The 16,074-nt window shown below is 52.4% G+C and overlaps 2 protein-coding genes across 2 annotated transcripts in view; one reads left to right on the top strand and one right to left on the bottom strand.

The window, feature by feature from the left end:
• The window catches only part of LOC119951781 (zinc finger protein 271-like), a 44,575-nt gene extending 32,858 nt beyond the window's left edge, over nt 1-11,717 (top strand). The window contains exon 3 of the mRNA XM_038775128.1: nt 10,596-11,717. Within this exon, the coding sequence (XP_038631056.1) occupies nt 10,596-11,469 (874 nt within the window). The 3' untranslated portion in view covers nt 11,470-11,717. The remainder of the gene's footprint in view (nt 1-10,595) is intronic.
• LOC119951818 (zinc finger protein 239-like) overlaps nt 1-16,074 on the bottom strand; it is a 295,099-nt gene that overhangs the window by 215,136 nt on the left and 63,889 nt on the right. The gene's annotated exons all lie outside the window — the stretch shown is intronic.

Raw genomic sequence — 16,074 nt, 5'->3', positions numbered from 1 at the left:
CGGACAAAGATAATCATAATGTTTATTGTTGTCACAAGTAGGCTTACATTATCACTGCAATGAAGTTACTGTTAAAAGCCCCTAATTGTCACACTCCGGTGCCTGTTCGGGTACACTGAGGGATAATTCAGAATGTCCAAATCACCTAACAAGCACGTCTTTCAGGACTGAGAGGAAACGGAGCACCCGGAGGAAACCCCACAGACATGGGGAGAACGTGCAGACTGCACACAGACAGTGGCCCAAACCTGAAATCGAACCGGGGACCCTGGAGCTGTGAAGCAACAGAGCTAAACACTGTGTTACTGTGCCACCCCGTATGATATGTATAGTGTTGTTATATGGTATACATTTGATATATTATTCAGGGTTCTGTAATAATGCACATTTATTATTATTTCTAGCTGTGTAATATAATATAGTAACTACGTTATATATTTCCAATAATCTCTTCCATCGGATGGTTGTTAGTCTCTGGATTTCTCTTCCACAGGGACCAGTGGAGGCTGGGGTCATTGAATATTTTTACGGATGAGTTGAATAGATTTCTGAGTAATGACGTTTATGGGGAACAGGTGGGAAAATGGAAAGAAGGCTGAGATGAGGAGGGATTTCTTCACTCGAGGATGTGGTGAAGCTTTGGAATTCTCCACCCAAGAGGACTGTGGAGCCTCAGTCATCAAGTATTTTCAACACAGATATTGATAGGTTTCTAGATATTGAACATATCAAGGGATATGGGGGATAGTGTGGGAAAATGATGCTGAGGTAGATCGGCCAATGATCTCATTGAACGGTTGAGCAGGCTCGATGGGCCAAATGGCCGACTGCAACTCTGATTTGTTATGGTTTCCATGTCCAGGACAGGAAGCAGTGAGCATGGATCTGTTAATCAGCCTGAATCAGAACCTTCAGGAGAATTGGGAGGGTGAATATTAGATACAGCAGAGTGAGAATGGAGGGAGATTGTGGGGGTGGAGATTTACAACTTTTGGGGAATGAGAGAGGAAAGAATGTTCCAGAGAAACTACAGAGGGTAAGATTCTATAAAAACAAAGGATAACAGTTCAGTTTGTAAAATATTACAAACAGACTAACTGCATATACAAATTAAAATGAATAACACAATATAGATGACATAGAACTCCTACAGTGCAGAAGGCCATTCACCCCTCAAGTCTGCACTGAGCCTCAGAAATAACCCTTCACTGAAGCCCACTCCCCATCCTATCCTCGTAACCCGGTACATTGATCATGGTCAACCCACCTAACCTACACATCTTGGACATTTTTTTTTTTTAAATAATTTTTATTGAGAAATTTTGATTTTATACAACATTGACGCACCTTAGTAAAATACCGAAAATAACAATAATATTAACAATCATATACATTCGCCCCATCCCCATGAACAACCCAGCATTTTAACAACAACGCATATTAACACACTATAAAGTTACAGAATAAACACTACAATAATGCACCCCCCCCACCCCCCCCACCCCCCACCCCCCCACCACCACCACCCCCCCCCCCCCCCCCCCCCACCCCACCACCCCGGGTTGCTGCTGCTATTGACCCAGTTACCTATCTATGAGCCAGGAAGTCCAAAAAAGGCTGCCATCGTTTATAGAACCCTTGTATTGATCCTCTCAGGGCAAATTTGACCTTTTCCAATTTTATAAATCCCGCCATGTCACTGATCCAGGTCTCCACACTTGGGGGCCTTGCATCCTTCCATTGTAACAGAATCCTTCGACGGGCTACTAGGGACGCAAAGGCCAGGACACCGGCCTCTTTCGCCTCCTGCACTCCCGGCTCTACCGCAACTCCAAAAATCGCGAGTCCCCACCCTGGTTTGACCCTGGATCCAACCACCCTCGACACTGTCCCCGCCACCCCCTTCCAGAATTCTTCCAGTGCTGGGCATGCCCAGAACATATGGGCGTGGTTCGCAGGACTCCCCGAACATCTGGTGCACCTGTCCTCACCCCCGAAGAACCTACTCATCCTAGTCCCGGACATGTGGGCCCGGTGCAGCACCTTAAATTGGATGAGACTAAGCCTCGCACATGAGGAGGAAGAGTTGACTCTCTCCAAGGCATCCGCCCAAGTCCCGTCCTCTATCTGCTCCCTGAGTTCCTCCTCCCATTTAGCCTTCAGCTCCTCCACTGACGACTCCTCCACCTCCTGCATTACCTTATAGATGTCAGACACCTTCCCCTCTCCTACCCACACCCCCGAAAGCACTCTGTCCATCGCCCCCTGCGAGGGCAGCAAAGGGAATCCCTCTACCTGTCGCCTAGCAAACGCCTTTACCTGCAGGTATCTGAACATGTTCCCCTGGGGAAGGCCAAATTTATCTTCCAGTTCCCCCAGGCCCGCAAACCTCCCGCCAATAAACAGGTCCCTCAATTTGCTGATGCCCGCCCTTTGCCACCCCCTGAATCCCCCATCCGTGTTCCCCGGGATGAACCGATGGTTGCCACCCAGTGGAGCCTCCATCGAGCCTCCTGTTTCCTCCCGATGCCGTCTCCATTGTTCCCAGATTCTTACGGTCGCCGCCACCACCGGGCTCGTGGTAAACCTCTTAGGGGAGAGCGGCAACGGTGCCGTTACCATGGCACCCAGGCTCGTACCTCTACATGACGCATCTCCATTCTTTTCCACGCCGCCCCTCCCCCCTCCATCACCCATTTACGCACCATTGACACATTGGCTGCCCAATAGTACCCCAGAAGGTTGGGCAGTGCCAGCCCACCTCCATCCCTTCCTCGCTCCAGGAACACCCTCCTCACTCTCGGAGTCCCATGTGCCCACACAAAACTCAGAATACTGCTAGTCACTCTCCTAAAGAAGGTCCTGGGGATAAATATGGGCAGGCACTGAAAAAGGAACAAGAACCTCAGAAGCACTGTCATTTTGACGGACTGCACCCTCCCCGCCAACGACAATGGCAGCATGTCCCACCTCCTGAACTCCTCCTCCATCTGATCTACCAGCCTGGTAAAGTTATGCTTGTGGAGAGTCCCCCAGTCCCTGGCCACTTGCACCCCCAGGTACCTAAAGCTCTCCCCTGCCCGCCTAAGCGGGAGCCTACCAATTCCTTCCTCCTGGTCTCCAGGGTGCACCACAAACACCTCGCTCTTGCCTAAGTTTAATTTATAACCTGAGAAGGTCCCAAACTCGGCTAGTAACTCCATCACTCCCGGCATCCCTCCCACCGGGTCCGCCACATACAGTAACAGGTCGTCGGCATACAACGACACCCTATGTTCCTCTCCACCTCGCACCAAGCCTCTCCACCTCTCTGAATCTCTCAATGCCATCACCAGCGGCTCGATTGCCAGTGCAAACAACAAGGGGGACAAGGGGCAACCCTGCCTGGTCCCTCGGTAAAGCCGGAAGTACTCCGACCTCCTCCTATTCGTAGCCACGCACGCCATCGGGGCCTCATATAACAGCCTTACCCATCTAATGAACCCTTCACCAAATCCAAACCTCCCCAACACCTCCCATAGGTACCCCCACTCCACTCTATCGAAGGCCTTCTCCGCATCCAGTGCCACCACTATCTCTGCCTCCCCCTCAATCGCCGGCATCATAATGACATTCAGCAATCTCCGCACATTCGTGTTCAGCTGCCTTCCCTTCACAAAACCTGTCTGGTCCTCGTGCACAACCCCTGGCACACAGTCCTCTATCCTGGTGGCCAGGATTTTTGCCAGCACTTTAGCGTCCACGTTGAGGAGAGATATGGGCCTGTATGAACCACACTGCTGGGGGTCCTTGTCCTTCTTTAAAATTAACGAGATCAGCGCCCGTGACATCGTCGGGGGCAAAGTCCCCCCCTCCCACGCTTCATTGAGTGTTCGCACCAGCAAGGGGCCCACTAGATCCACAAACTTTTTATAAAATTCCACCGGGAACCCATCCGGCCCCGGTGCCTTCCCTGACTGCATCTGCCCGATCCCCTTAACTAGCTCCTCCAGCTCAATCGGCGCACCCAACCCCTCCACCTTCTCCTCCTGCACCTTCGGGAATGAAAGCCCGTCAAGGAACCTCTCCATTCCCCTCCTCTCACCCTTTGGCTCCGACCGGTACAGTTCCCCGTAAAAATCCTTGAAGACCTCATTCACCTCTACCCCCTTCCGCACCACATTCCCACTCTTATCTCTCACTCCAGCAATCTCCTTAGCCGCATCCCGCTTACGCAGCTGATGAGCCAGCATCCTACTCGCCTTTTCACCATGTTCGTACACTGCCCCTTGTGCCTTCCTCCACTGTGCCTCCGCCTTTCTAGTGGTCAGCAAATCAAATTTAGCCTGCAGGCTGCACCTCTCCCCCAACAGTCCCTCCTCTGGTGCCTCTGCATACCTCCTGTCCACCTCCAGCATCTTTCCCACCAGTCTATCCCTCTCACTCCTTTCGCTCCTCTTCCTGTGTGCCCGGATGGATATCAGCTCCCCACGAATTACTGCCTTCAGGGCTTCCCAGACCATCCCCACCTGAACCTCCCCCGTATCATTCACCTCAAGGTACCCCTCAATACTTGCCCGGACCCTCCTACACACCTCCTCCTCCGCCAACAACCCCACATCCAACCGCCACAATGGACGTTGGTCTCGCACCTCTCCCATCTCCAACTCTATCCAATGCGGAGCGTGGTCGGAGATTGCAATGGCCGAATACTCGGCCTCCTCCACTCTCGGAATCAGTCCCCTACTCACCACGAAGAAATCTATCCGAGAGTAGACCCTATGTACGTGGGAGAAGAAAGAGTACTCGCGTGCCCTCGGCCTTACAAACCTCCATGGATCCACCCCACCCATCTGGTCCATAAACCCTCTCAGTACCTTGGCCGCCACCGGCCTCCTACCCGTCCTAGAGCTGGACCGATCCAGTGAAGGATCCAACACCGTATTAAAGTCCCCCCCTATGATCAGACCTCCCGCCTCCAGATCCGGGATCCGTCCCAACATACGCCTCATAAAGCCCGCATCATCCCAATTTGGGGCATACACACTAGCCAGTACCACCTTCTCTCCTTGTAGCCTGCCCCTAACCATCACATACCTACCCCCCTTATCCGCCACCACCTCCGATGCCTCAAACAACACATTTTTCCCCACCAGAATCGCCACTCCCCGGTTCCTCACATCCAACCCCGAGTGGAAAACCTGCCCCACCCATCCCTTCCTCAGGCGGACCTGGTCCGCCACCCTCAGGTGGGTCTCCTGAAGCATTGCCACATCCGCCTTTAGCCCCTTCAGGTGAGCCAGTACCCTCGACCGCTTCACCGGCCCATTCAACCCTCTCACATTCCAGGTGACCAACCGGATCAGAGGGCGTCCCGCCCCCCTCCCCCGTCGGCTAGCCATAGCCCGTTGACTGCCCGCCCCAGGCCAGCACCCCCTGCTCGACCCCGTCCCCATAGCGACAACCCCTCACCTCTGTCCTCCCAGCCCCCAACCAGCTCTTTCTTGACCCTACCAGCAGCAACCCGGTATTCCCCTTTCCCCCCCCTCCCTTCCCCCCCAGGCTAGGAACCCTCCCAGCCGCGAACCGTCCTCCATTGTACTTCCGTGGGTCAGCTAACTTCTGCTGACCCCGGAAACTCCCTGCCAATAGCCCGACCCCTCCCGAAGTGGGATCATCCCCCAATCTATCCCTCCTCCTGGCATCGCTCCAGTGCGGGGAAGAACCAGTTAAGGCCCCGCCTCCCCCGTCACCATCTCCACCCCCCAGCCCCGCAGCACGGGAAACCAGAGGAAAGCCCGCGCTTTTGCACTGCCCCACCACACCCTTCTGACGCAGCTCCCAAATATCAGCCCCACTCCATACCCCCACTCCGGCATAGAATACAACATACCCCCCCCCCTCCCCTCCCCTCAAGATACACAGCCCAGACAATGTCCCACAGCACAAAAACAAAAACATAGCAGAACAACCCCTCCGTAAATAACCATATCAAAATTGCAAAAGTACTAAAACAAGAAGAAAACAACAGAAGAAAAAGAGAACACAGCAACAGCAGAATCCAGCACTAATATCTTACAGCCGACCTCGCAACCCCCAACCCCTAGTTCAAGTCCAGTTTCTCCATCCGCACGAAGGCCCACGCCTCCTCCGGGGAATCAAAATAATGGTGCCGGTCCAAATAAGTTACCCACAGGCGCGCGGGCGGCAACATTCCGAACTTTATCTTTTTTCTATAAAGCACCTCTTTCGTCCGATTAAATCCGGACCGCCGCTTAGCCACCTCCGCACTCCAGTCCTGGTAGATCCGCAATACCCCATTCTCCCAATTGCTGCTTTTCACCTTCTTGGCCCAGCGCAGCACGCACTCCCGATCACTGAACCGGTGGAACCTCACCAGCACCGCACGCGGGGGTTCATCTTCCTTGGGCCTCCTGGCCAGCACCCTGTGCGCTCCCTCCAGCTCCAAGGGCAGATGGAGAGATCCGGCCCCCACTAGCGAATTCAGCATTACAGCCACATAGGCTGTCAGGTCCGATCCCTCCAGCCCCTCTGCAAGGCCCAAGATCCGCAGGTTTTTCCGCCTCATGCGGTGATCCAGCTCCTCAAAGCGTTCCTGCCACTTCTTGTGGAGTGCTTCGTGCCCCTCCACCTTACTCACGAGGACCACGGCCTCCTCCTCTCGTTCAATGGCCTGCGTCTGCAACATCTTGATGGCAGCACCCTGGGTGGACTGAATCTCTGACAGCCTTCTGTTCGTTTCCTGCAGAGAGCTCAGTACTTCATCCTTGAATTCTTTAAAGCAGCGCAGGAGATCAGTTTGTTGTTCCTGGGCCCAGAGTCTCCATTCCTCTGGAGCTCTGTCGGTGGCCATCTTGGATCCCTTCCCCCGTTTTTTCTGAGGAGCTGCTGCTGTTTTTTCCCCCTTTCCACTCCGAGTTCGAGTCATGGACTGCAGGGAAAGTCGTTCAGCACACCTTCCCCCACCGGGAGACGTCGAAAAATTTCCGTTTTGGGCTCTCAAAAGAGCCGAAAAATCTCTTTAAAACGGGAGCTCCCAAATGTGTGGCTTACTGATCCATCACAGCCACCGGAAGTCCACATCTTGGACATTAAGGGGCAATTTAGTGTGATCAATCCACTTTAGCTGCACATCTTTGGACAATGGGAGGAAACTGGAGCACCCGGAGGAAAAACACAAAGACACAAGGAGAATATGCAAACTCCACACAGACAGCCACCTATGGCTGGAATTCAACCTGGGTCCCTGGCGCTGAGGTAGCAGCATTAACCATTGTGCCTTACCCCTGCCCTAAGTTGAATTGAATTCACTCATGGAAAGCCCAGGAGGCGCAAGTCAGTCACATTGGAGCTGATGTATTTGAGATAGGAGTCCCATACTTTACCCAATGCATCAGACTCCGAATGAATTACAGACATGAAAAATTGCATGGAGATGTATTCCATAATCAGCCTCTGCCAGTTTTAGATCGAGCGAGAACTGACTGGTCTGCTCTGTATTGAGCCAGATGAATGTTGGCTCCATCCTAACCCAATCCCTTATGAACCTAAGACGAGAGGCCGATTGATGAAACCTGATTTTTGGGAGACCCTGCCCTCCCTTAGCTCCTGGTGATTGGAGCTGAACAAACTTGAGGTGAGGTTTCATTTTGTTCCAGGTAGAGTTATAGATGTTTATAGCTTGGAACCAGGCCCTTCGGCCCAGCTTGTCCATGCTGCCCAGTTTCTATCACTAAGCTAGTCCCACTTGCCAGGATTTAGCCCATATCCCTCTATACCCACCCTGCCCATGTAACTGTCTAACTGCTTTTTGAAGGACAAAACTGTACCCGTCTCTACCACTGCCTCTGGCAGCCGTTCCAGATGCTCACCACCTTCTGTCTGAAGAAAGTTACCCTCTGATCTCTTTTGTATCTCTCTCCTCTCTCCTTAAACCTATGCCCTCTAGTTCTAGACTCCTCTATCTCAGGGAAAATGTCGACTGTATACCTTATCTATGCTCCTCATTATTTTATAGACCTCTATAAGATCACACCAAAGCCTCCTACGCTCCAGGGGGAAAAGTCCCAGCCCACCCAGCCTCTCCTTATAACTCAGACCATCAAGTCCTGGCAGCATCCTGGTAATTCTCTTCTGCACTCTTTCTCATTTAACAATATCTTTCCCATAATAGGCTGAGTTTTCTGCACTAAGGTTATGTCGACTTTCTCCCTAAGAAGGAGAGGATCTTTTTCCTTCTGATAGGGTGATGGATGCTCCGTACATTCCCTGAGAAAATTTGCAGATTAACTGCCGCTATTAGTTAGGCGACAGAGAGAACAGGAACAGACTTTCACACCACAATCGGGCGTGGGCCATTACCCCCCTCCTCCAACTCACTTTACACCAGAGGCACCAAAGTTTCCCCAAACTGCTCCTTTCACGGATAAAAGCCCCGTCTGCACCAGAGTAGGATAAAGTTAACAACACATAAACCCTCCCATAATAACAAAAATACAGAAGAATCACCACCACAATAGATCCATGGGGACATTCCTCAATAAGACTGAGGACCCGGAGGATTAACCCCACGGCCAGACTGTCGTTACCCTCAGGATACCTTCTCCAAAATGAGGGGAAGAAAAGAAGGGCCAACAAGGGAATGGGGATCAATTGTCCCTCCCACATTTTAGACCCACCCGTGAAGACCTGCATCCACCACCATCCACCCTTCGGCAATGGCGCCACTCGGTTCTGCCATGATTAACACTCGGATAATAGAAGAAAGACGATGGATAATCAGCACACGGCACATCTACCATAACTGAGAAAAGATAATACGAGTCCCTGTAACACTCAAGGAGAAGATGACATTCAATCGGTGCTCAGAGGATAACAACTCCCTTCAACAGGATAAAAGATAACAAATTCAGACAACAACACCATGATGGGGAAAGAGTCCGGATTAGAGCCTGAGTTAAATTGTTTTTACAGGATATTAGAAGAGGAGGAATTACAGACAGTAATCTCAAACTTCACATCTCGATCTGACAGAGTCTCTCAATTCCTTGGAACTGAATATCACCGGCCTTTGAATCTGGAAGGAGAAATGTTTGTCTTTTCTGTCGGATTCAAAAGATTTTAACCATCAGCTGCAAATCATCACTCCGATCCTTGCCCTTTAAGGATTTACCGAAGACCAAGGCAGTAGTCGGATTATCGAAAGACTTGACGGAGTTGTCGGATACAATTTTCAGGGTCACTGGATAAAGCGACATAATTCACTCCCGCAGCCTTGAGTTCCCTTCAAACTTCATCGAAGCCTCGATGCTTCGTTTGTGTGGCTGCCGAAAAGTCCTGGAAGAAGGAAATCCTCATTCCCTCATGGAGCCAGGTCCCACCTCACCTTACCCGTCTTCAGGACCTTCTGCTGATCTTTCAAGTTGTGGAAGGGAATGATTCCAGGCCTGGACTGAAAACTATCCCTCGGCCTCAAAGATAGGATCCGATGCCCTTTCTGATTTGAAACACCCAGGCTTCACATCCAGCTGGAGAACACGTGGCAGCCGGTCCTCAAAGAACCTAACGGGAGCCTCACCCTCCACACCTTCTGGCAGGCCGACTACTTGGATGTTCTTTCTCTGACCCTCGTTTCTCCAAGTTCTCCAGGAGTCCACCACCCCACTCAGCCGGTTTTCCAAGGATTAAATTCTTGCCTCCGCCGAGGAGGCATCTTGCTCAATGTTCACGATTCACTCCTCCGGATCATCGAGCCTCTTCATGGTGTTTTACAGCTCGGCCTCATAAGCTCACAGATATTGAGTCAGCACACTCAGCCTCTAGTCAGTAACACAGAGAATGTCGCTGACATCGATCGGCCAATGATCCCACAGAATAGACAAGCAGGCTTGATGGGCTGAATGGCCAACTGCAGGTCCTATTTGTTATGATCTCTGTTTCCAGGACAGAAAACAGTGATCATGGATCAGTCAATCAGCCTGAATCAGCATCTTCAGGAGAATTGGGAGGGTGAATATTAGATACAGCAGAGTGAGAATGGAGAGAGAATGTGTGGGATGGAGATTTACAGCTTTTGGGGAATGAGAGAGGAAAGAATGTTTCAGAGAAACTACAATTGTCTGTTCTGAATTTCTATCCTGTACTGACAATGATGTCTTTTGTAAATTGTTTTTACAGGGTATTAGAAGCGGAGGAATTACGGACAGAAATCTCAAATGTCACGTCTCAATCTGACTGAGTCTCTCAATTCCCTGGAACTGAATATCATCGGCCATTGAATCTGGAATGAGAACTGTTTGTCTTTTCTTTGGGCTTCAAAAGATTTTAACCATCAGTGTGACTGGAAAAGCACCGAGACACACACACCCGAGTGAGAGTGTTCCAGAGCACTGACTGTGGAAAGAGTTTGAACCAGTTACACAGCCTGAAAAAACATCACACCATTCACAGCAGGGAGGTACCGTACACGTGTTCTGTAACTGATTGTCCGACCTGGAGAGACAAGAGGAGACCCAAAACATGGAGAAACCATGGAAATGTGGAGACTGTGGGAAGGGATTCAGGACCCCATCTCAGTTGGAAGTTCATCGGCGCAGTCACACTGGGGAGAGGCCGTTCACCTGCACTTTGTGTAGGAAGGGATTCATTCAGTTATCCAGCCTGAAGAAACACCAGCGAGTTCACACTGGGGAGCGGCCGTTCACCTGCTCTCAGTGTGGGAAGCGATTCGCTCAATCATCCGACCTGCGGATACACCAGCGAGTTCACACTGGGGAGAGGCCGTTCACCTGCTCTCAGTGTGGGAAGCGATTCGCACAATCATCCGACCTGCGGCTACACCAGCGAGTTCACACTGGGGAGAGGCCGTTCACCTGCTCTCAGTGTGGGAAGGGATTCGCTCAATCATCGAACCTGCTGAAACACCAGCGAGTTCACACTGGGGAGAGGCCGTTCACCTGCTCTCAGTGTGGGAAGGGATTCACTACTTCATCGAGCCTGCTGACACACCAGCGACTTCACACTGGGGAGAGGCCGTTCACCTGCTCTCAGTGTGAGAAGGGATTCACTCAATCATCCGACCTGCGGATACACCAGCGGGTTCACACTGGGGAGAGGCCGTTCACCTGCTCTCAGTGTGAGAAGGGATTCGCTCAATCATCCGAACTGCGGATACACCAGCGAGTTCACACTGGGGAGAGGCCGTTCACCTGCTCTCAGTGTGGGAAGGGATTCACTCATTCATCGAACCTGCTGAAACACCAGCGAGTTCACACTGGGGAGAGGCCGTTCATCTGCTCTCAGTGTGGGAAGGGATTCACTACTTCATCGAGCCTGCTGACACACCAGCGACTTCACACTGGGGAGAGGCCGTTCACCTGCTCCCAGTGTGAGAAGGGATTCGCTCAGTTATCCAACCTGCGGACACACCAGCGAGTTCATACTGGGGAGAAGGCGTTAACCTGCTCTTAGTGAGATAAGTGATTCAGATATCCATACACCCTGCGGGAACACTAGCGGGTTCACACCTGGAAGAAGCCATTCACCTGCTCTGAGCTGAGGAGACATTCAATGATCCGTCCCAACTACGGAGACACTAGCGAGTTAATTCTGGGGAGAGACCATTCATCTGCTCTCAATGTGGGGAGGGGTTTTGTGATTCATCGCACCTGTTGTGACTGCAACAAGTTCACAATAAATTCCAGATGTTGGCTCCGTTGTTATTGTTTCTGCTCTCACTGACATCCAGGACTGCATTTTGTTCATTCTGACATCTGGTGAATGCTGATGATTGGAGGGTTTCTTTCTGCTGGACTGGCCGGTCTAACACCTCTGCCTCCGGTGGGCTGACCATTTTTGAGCCTCGTTGCGATTACCTGGTTCCAAGTTTGACGAGGAGCACAGAATGAAAAGGTGTTTGCACGTTGGAAGATATTTAGTTCCCAAAGCAGCCACATTGCCATGAAGATGGGCTATGGTGGTTACAGGGTTCTTTTGTCCAATTTATCTGGGTGTTTCTTGCAGAAGGAAACTGTCATGGTATGAGGGGCAAGTTGTCTGGGGTAGATTGGGAAATTACAATAAACATATCACTGAAAGTGGCAATGCAGGTGGATAAGGCAGCTAAGAAGGCAGACGGCATGCTTGTCTTCATTGGTCGGGGCATTGAGTATAAAAATTGGCAAGTCATGCTGCAGCTGTACAGAACCTTAGTTAGGCCACACGTGGAATATTTCCGACAATTCTGGTCACCACATTACCGAAAGGATGTGGAGGCTTTGGAGAGATTACAGAGGAGGTTTACCAGGATGTTGCCTGGCCTGGAGGGTATTAGCTGTGAGGAGAGGTTGGATAAACTCGGATTGTTTTCGCTTGAGCGACAGAGGTTGATGGACGACCTGATAAAAGTTTACAAAATTATGAGTGGCACGGACAGAGTGGATAGTCAGAAGCTTTTTCCCAGGTTGGAAAAGTCAATTACCAGGTGACACAGGTTTAATGTGTGAGTGGCAAAGTTTTTAAAAACATTTTTATTGAGGCATTTATGCTTTTTTTAAATATAATTTTTATTGGAATTTTTTTACAGAAAATATAAAACATAACGACAAACAATGAAATGCAACAAAATAACCCATAATAACTGTAACACCCCCAGACCGTATCGACGCATGTATCCCATCCCCCACCCCCCCAACCCCAATGAATAACAAAAGAACTTAAAAATAAATTCAAATTAAATAAACAAACATAGTCATCGTCCGCCCCCCCTCACCTTTTCCCTCCCCCTCACCTTTTCCCTCCCCCCTCACCTTTTCCCTCCCCCTCACCTTTTCCCTCCCCCTCACCTTTTCCCTCCCCCTCACCTTTTCCCTCCCCCCTCACCTTTTCCCTCCCCCCTCACCTTTTCCCTCCCCCCTCACCTTTTCCCTCCCCCCTCACCTTTTCCTCCCCCCTCACCTTTTCCCTCCCCCCCTCACCTTTTCCCTCCCCCCTCACCTTTTCCCTCCCCCCCTCACCTTTTCCCTCCCCCCTCACCTTTCCCTCCCCCCCTCACCTTTTCCCTCCCCCCTCACCTTTTCCCTCCCCCCCTCACCTTTTCCCTCCCCCCTCACCTTTTCCCTCCCCCCTCACCTTTTCCCTCCCCCCTCACCTTTTCCCTCCCCCCTCACCTTCCCCTCCCCCCTCACCTTTTCCCTCCCCCCTCACCTTTTCCCTCCCCCCTCACCTTTTCCCTCCCCCCCTCACCTTTTCCCTCCCCCCTCACCTTTTCCCTCCCCCCTCACCTTTTCCCTCCCCCCCTCACCTTTTCCCTCCCCCCCTCACCTTTTCCCTCCCCCCCTCACCTTTTCCCTCCCCGTTCCCCCCCTCCCCCCTGGGTTGCTGCTGCTTCTGTCCCCGTACCCTATCGTTGAGCCAGAAAGTAGAGAAAAGGTTGCCACCGCCTAAAGAACCCTTGTACCGACCCTCTCAGGGCGAATTTGACCTTCTCTAGCTTAATGAAACCCGCCATGTCATTGATCCAGGTCTCCACGCTTGGGGGCCTCGCATCCTTCCATTGTAGCAAGATCCTTCGCCGGGCTACTAGGGACGCAAAGGCCAGCACATCGGCCTCTTTCGCCTCCTGCACTCCCGGCTCCACCCCAACCCCAAAAATCGCGAGTCCCCATCCTGGCTTGACCCTGGATCCCACCACCCTTGACACCGTCCTCGCCACCCCCTTCCAGAACTCCTCCAGTGCCGGGCATGCCCAGAACATATGGGCATGGTTCGCTGGACTCCCCGAGCACCTGACACACCTGTCTTCACCCCCAAAGAAACTACTCATCCTCGTCCCAGTCATGTGGGCCCGGTGCAGCACCTTGAATTGGATGAGGCAAAGCCGCGCACACGAGGAGGAAGAATTAACCCTCTCCAGGGCATCAGCCCATGTTCCGTCTTCGATCTGTTCCCCCAGTTCCCCCTCCCACTTAGCTTTGAGCTCCTCTACTGACGCCTCTTCCGCCTCCTGCATAACCTTGTAGATATCAGATATCTTCCCCTCTCCGACCCAGACCCCCGAAAGCACCCTGTCACTCACCCCCCTCGTGGGAAGCGAAGGGAATCCCTCCACCTGCCGCCTAGCAAATGCCTTTACCTGCAGATACCTGAACATGTTCCCCGGGGGAGCCCAAATTTCTCCTCCAACTCCCCCAGGCTCGCAAACCTCCCATCAATAAACAGGTCCCTCAGCTGTCTGATGCCCGCTCTGTGCCAACCCTGAAATCCCCCATCAATGTTCCCCGGGACGAACCTATGGTTCCCCCTTAACGGAGCCTCCATCGAGCCCCCCACTTCTCCCCTATGTCGCCTCCACTGCCCCCAAATCTTGAGGGTAGCCGCCACCACCGGACTCGTGGTATACCTCGTAGGAGGGAGCGGCCACGTCGCCATTACCAGAGCCCCAAGGCTTGTATCTCCACAGGACGCCGTCTCCATCCATTTCCATGCTGCCCCCTCCCCCTCCATTACCCACTTGCGCACCATCGACACATTGGCCGCCGAATAATACCCCGAGAGATTGGGTAACGCCAGCCCCCCCCCCCCCCCATCTCTACCCCGCTCCAAGAAGACCCTCTTCACCCTCGGGGTCCCATGCGCCCAAACAAAGCTCATGATGCTGCTAGTCACCCTTCTAAAAAAGGCCCTAGGGATAAAGATGGGCAAACACTGAAAAAGGAACAAGAACTTCGGGAGAACTGTCATTTTGACGGACTGCACTCTACCCGCCAACGATAGCGGCACCATGTCCCACCTTTTAAATTCCTCCTCCATCTGTTCCACCAGCCTGGTAAAATTAAGCTTGGAGAGTCCCCCAACTCCTGGCCACCTGCACCCCCAGGTATCTGAAACTCTTCACTGCCCTCTTAAATGGGAGTCTCCCAATTCCTTCCTGCTGATCACCCGGGTGTACTACAAATACCTCACTCTTGCCTAAATTTAACTTGTAGCCCGAGAAGGCCCCAAATTCCGCTAACAGCTCCATCACCCCCGGCATTCCCCCTTCTGGGTCCGCCACATACAACAGCAGGTCGTCCGCATACAGCGATACATGATGTTCCTCCCCACCCCGCACCAGACCCCTCCATCTCCCTGACTCCCTCAACGCCATAGCCAAAGGTTCAATTGCCAGTGCAAAGAGCAAGGGGGACAGGAGGCACCCCTGCCTGGTCCCACGGTAGAGCCTAAAGTACTCCGATCTCCTTTCATTGGTAACTACACTTGCCATCGGAGCCGCGTAGAGCAGCCTCACCCATTTGATGAATCCCTCCCCGATTCCGAACCGCTCCAGCACCTCCCACAGGTACCCCCACTCAGCTCTATCAAACGCTTTCTCCGCATCCAGTGCCACCACTATCTCCGCCTCCCCCTCCACTGCCGGCATCATAATAACATTTAGCAGTCTCCGCACATTCGTGTTGAGCTGCCGTCCCTTGACAAATCCTGTCTGATCCTCGTGTATCACCCCTGGCACACAGTCCTCTATCCTGGTGGCCAGGATCTTCGCCAGCAACTTAGCGTCAACATTGAGGAGCGAGATAGGCCTGTATGATCCACACTGCAAGGGGTCCTTATCCCGCTTCAGGATCAGAGAGATCAGTGCCCGCGACATCGTCGGGGGCAAAGCCCCCCCCCCCTCCCATGCCTCATTGAAGGCTCGCACCAACAGGGGGCCCACCAGATCCGCATACTTTTTATAAAATTCCACCGGGAACCCGTCCGGCCCCGGGGCCTTACCTGACTGCATTTGTCCAATCCCCCTGACTCGCTCCTCCAACTCTATCGGCGCCCCCAGCCCCTCTACTAGCTCCTCTTGAACCCTTGGGAACCATAGCCTGTTCATGAAGCTCTCCATTCCCCCTCTCCCCATCGGAGGTTCTGACCGGTACAGTTCCTCGTAGAAGTCCCTAAAGACCCCATTTACTTCTGTCCCCTTCTGCACTACATTCCCACCCCTATCCGTCACTCCACCAATTTCCCTAGCCGCATCTCGCCTGCGGAGCTGATGCGCCAACATCCTGCTCGCCTTCTCCCCATACC

The sequence above is a fragment of the Scyliorhinus canicula genome, chromosome 17 (genome assembly GCF_902713615.1).
Source record: "Scyliorhinus canicula chromosome 17, sScyCan1.1, whole genome shotgun sequence".
Lineage (NCBI taxonomy): Eukaryota > Metazoa > Chordata > Chondrichthyes > Carcharhiniformes > Scyliorhinidae > Scyliorhinus > Scyliorhinus canicula.
The sequence above is the reverse complement of the archived record's forward strand: the minus strand, read 5'-3'. Positions and strand labels throughout refer to the sequence as shown.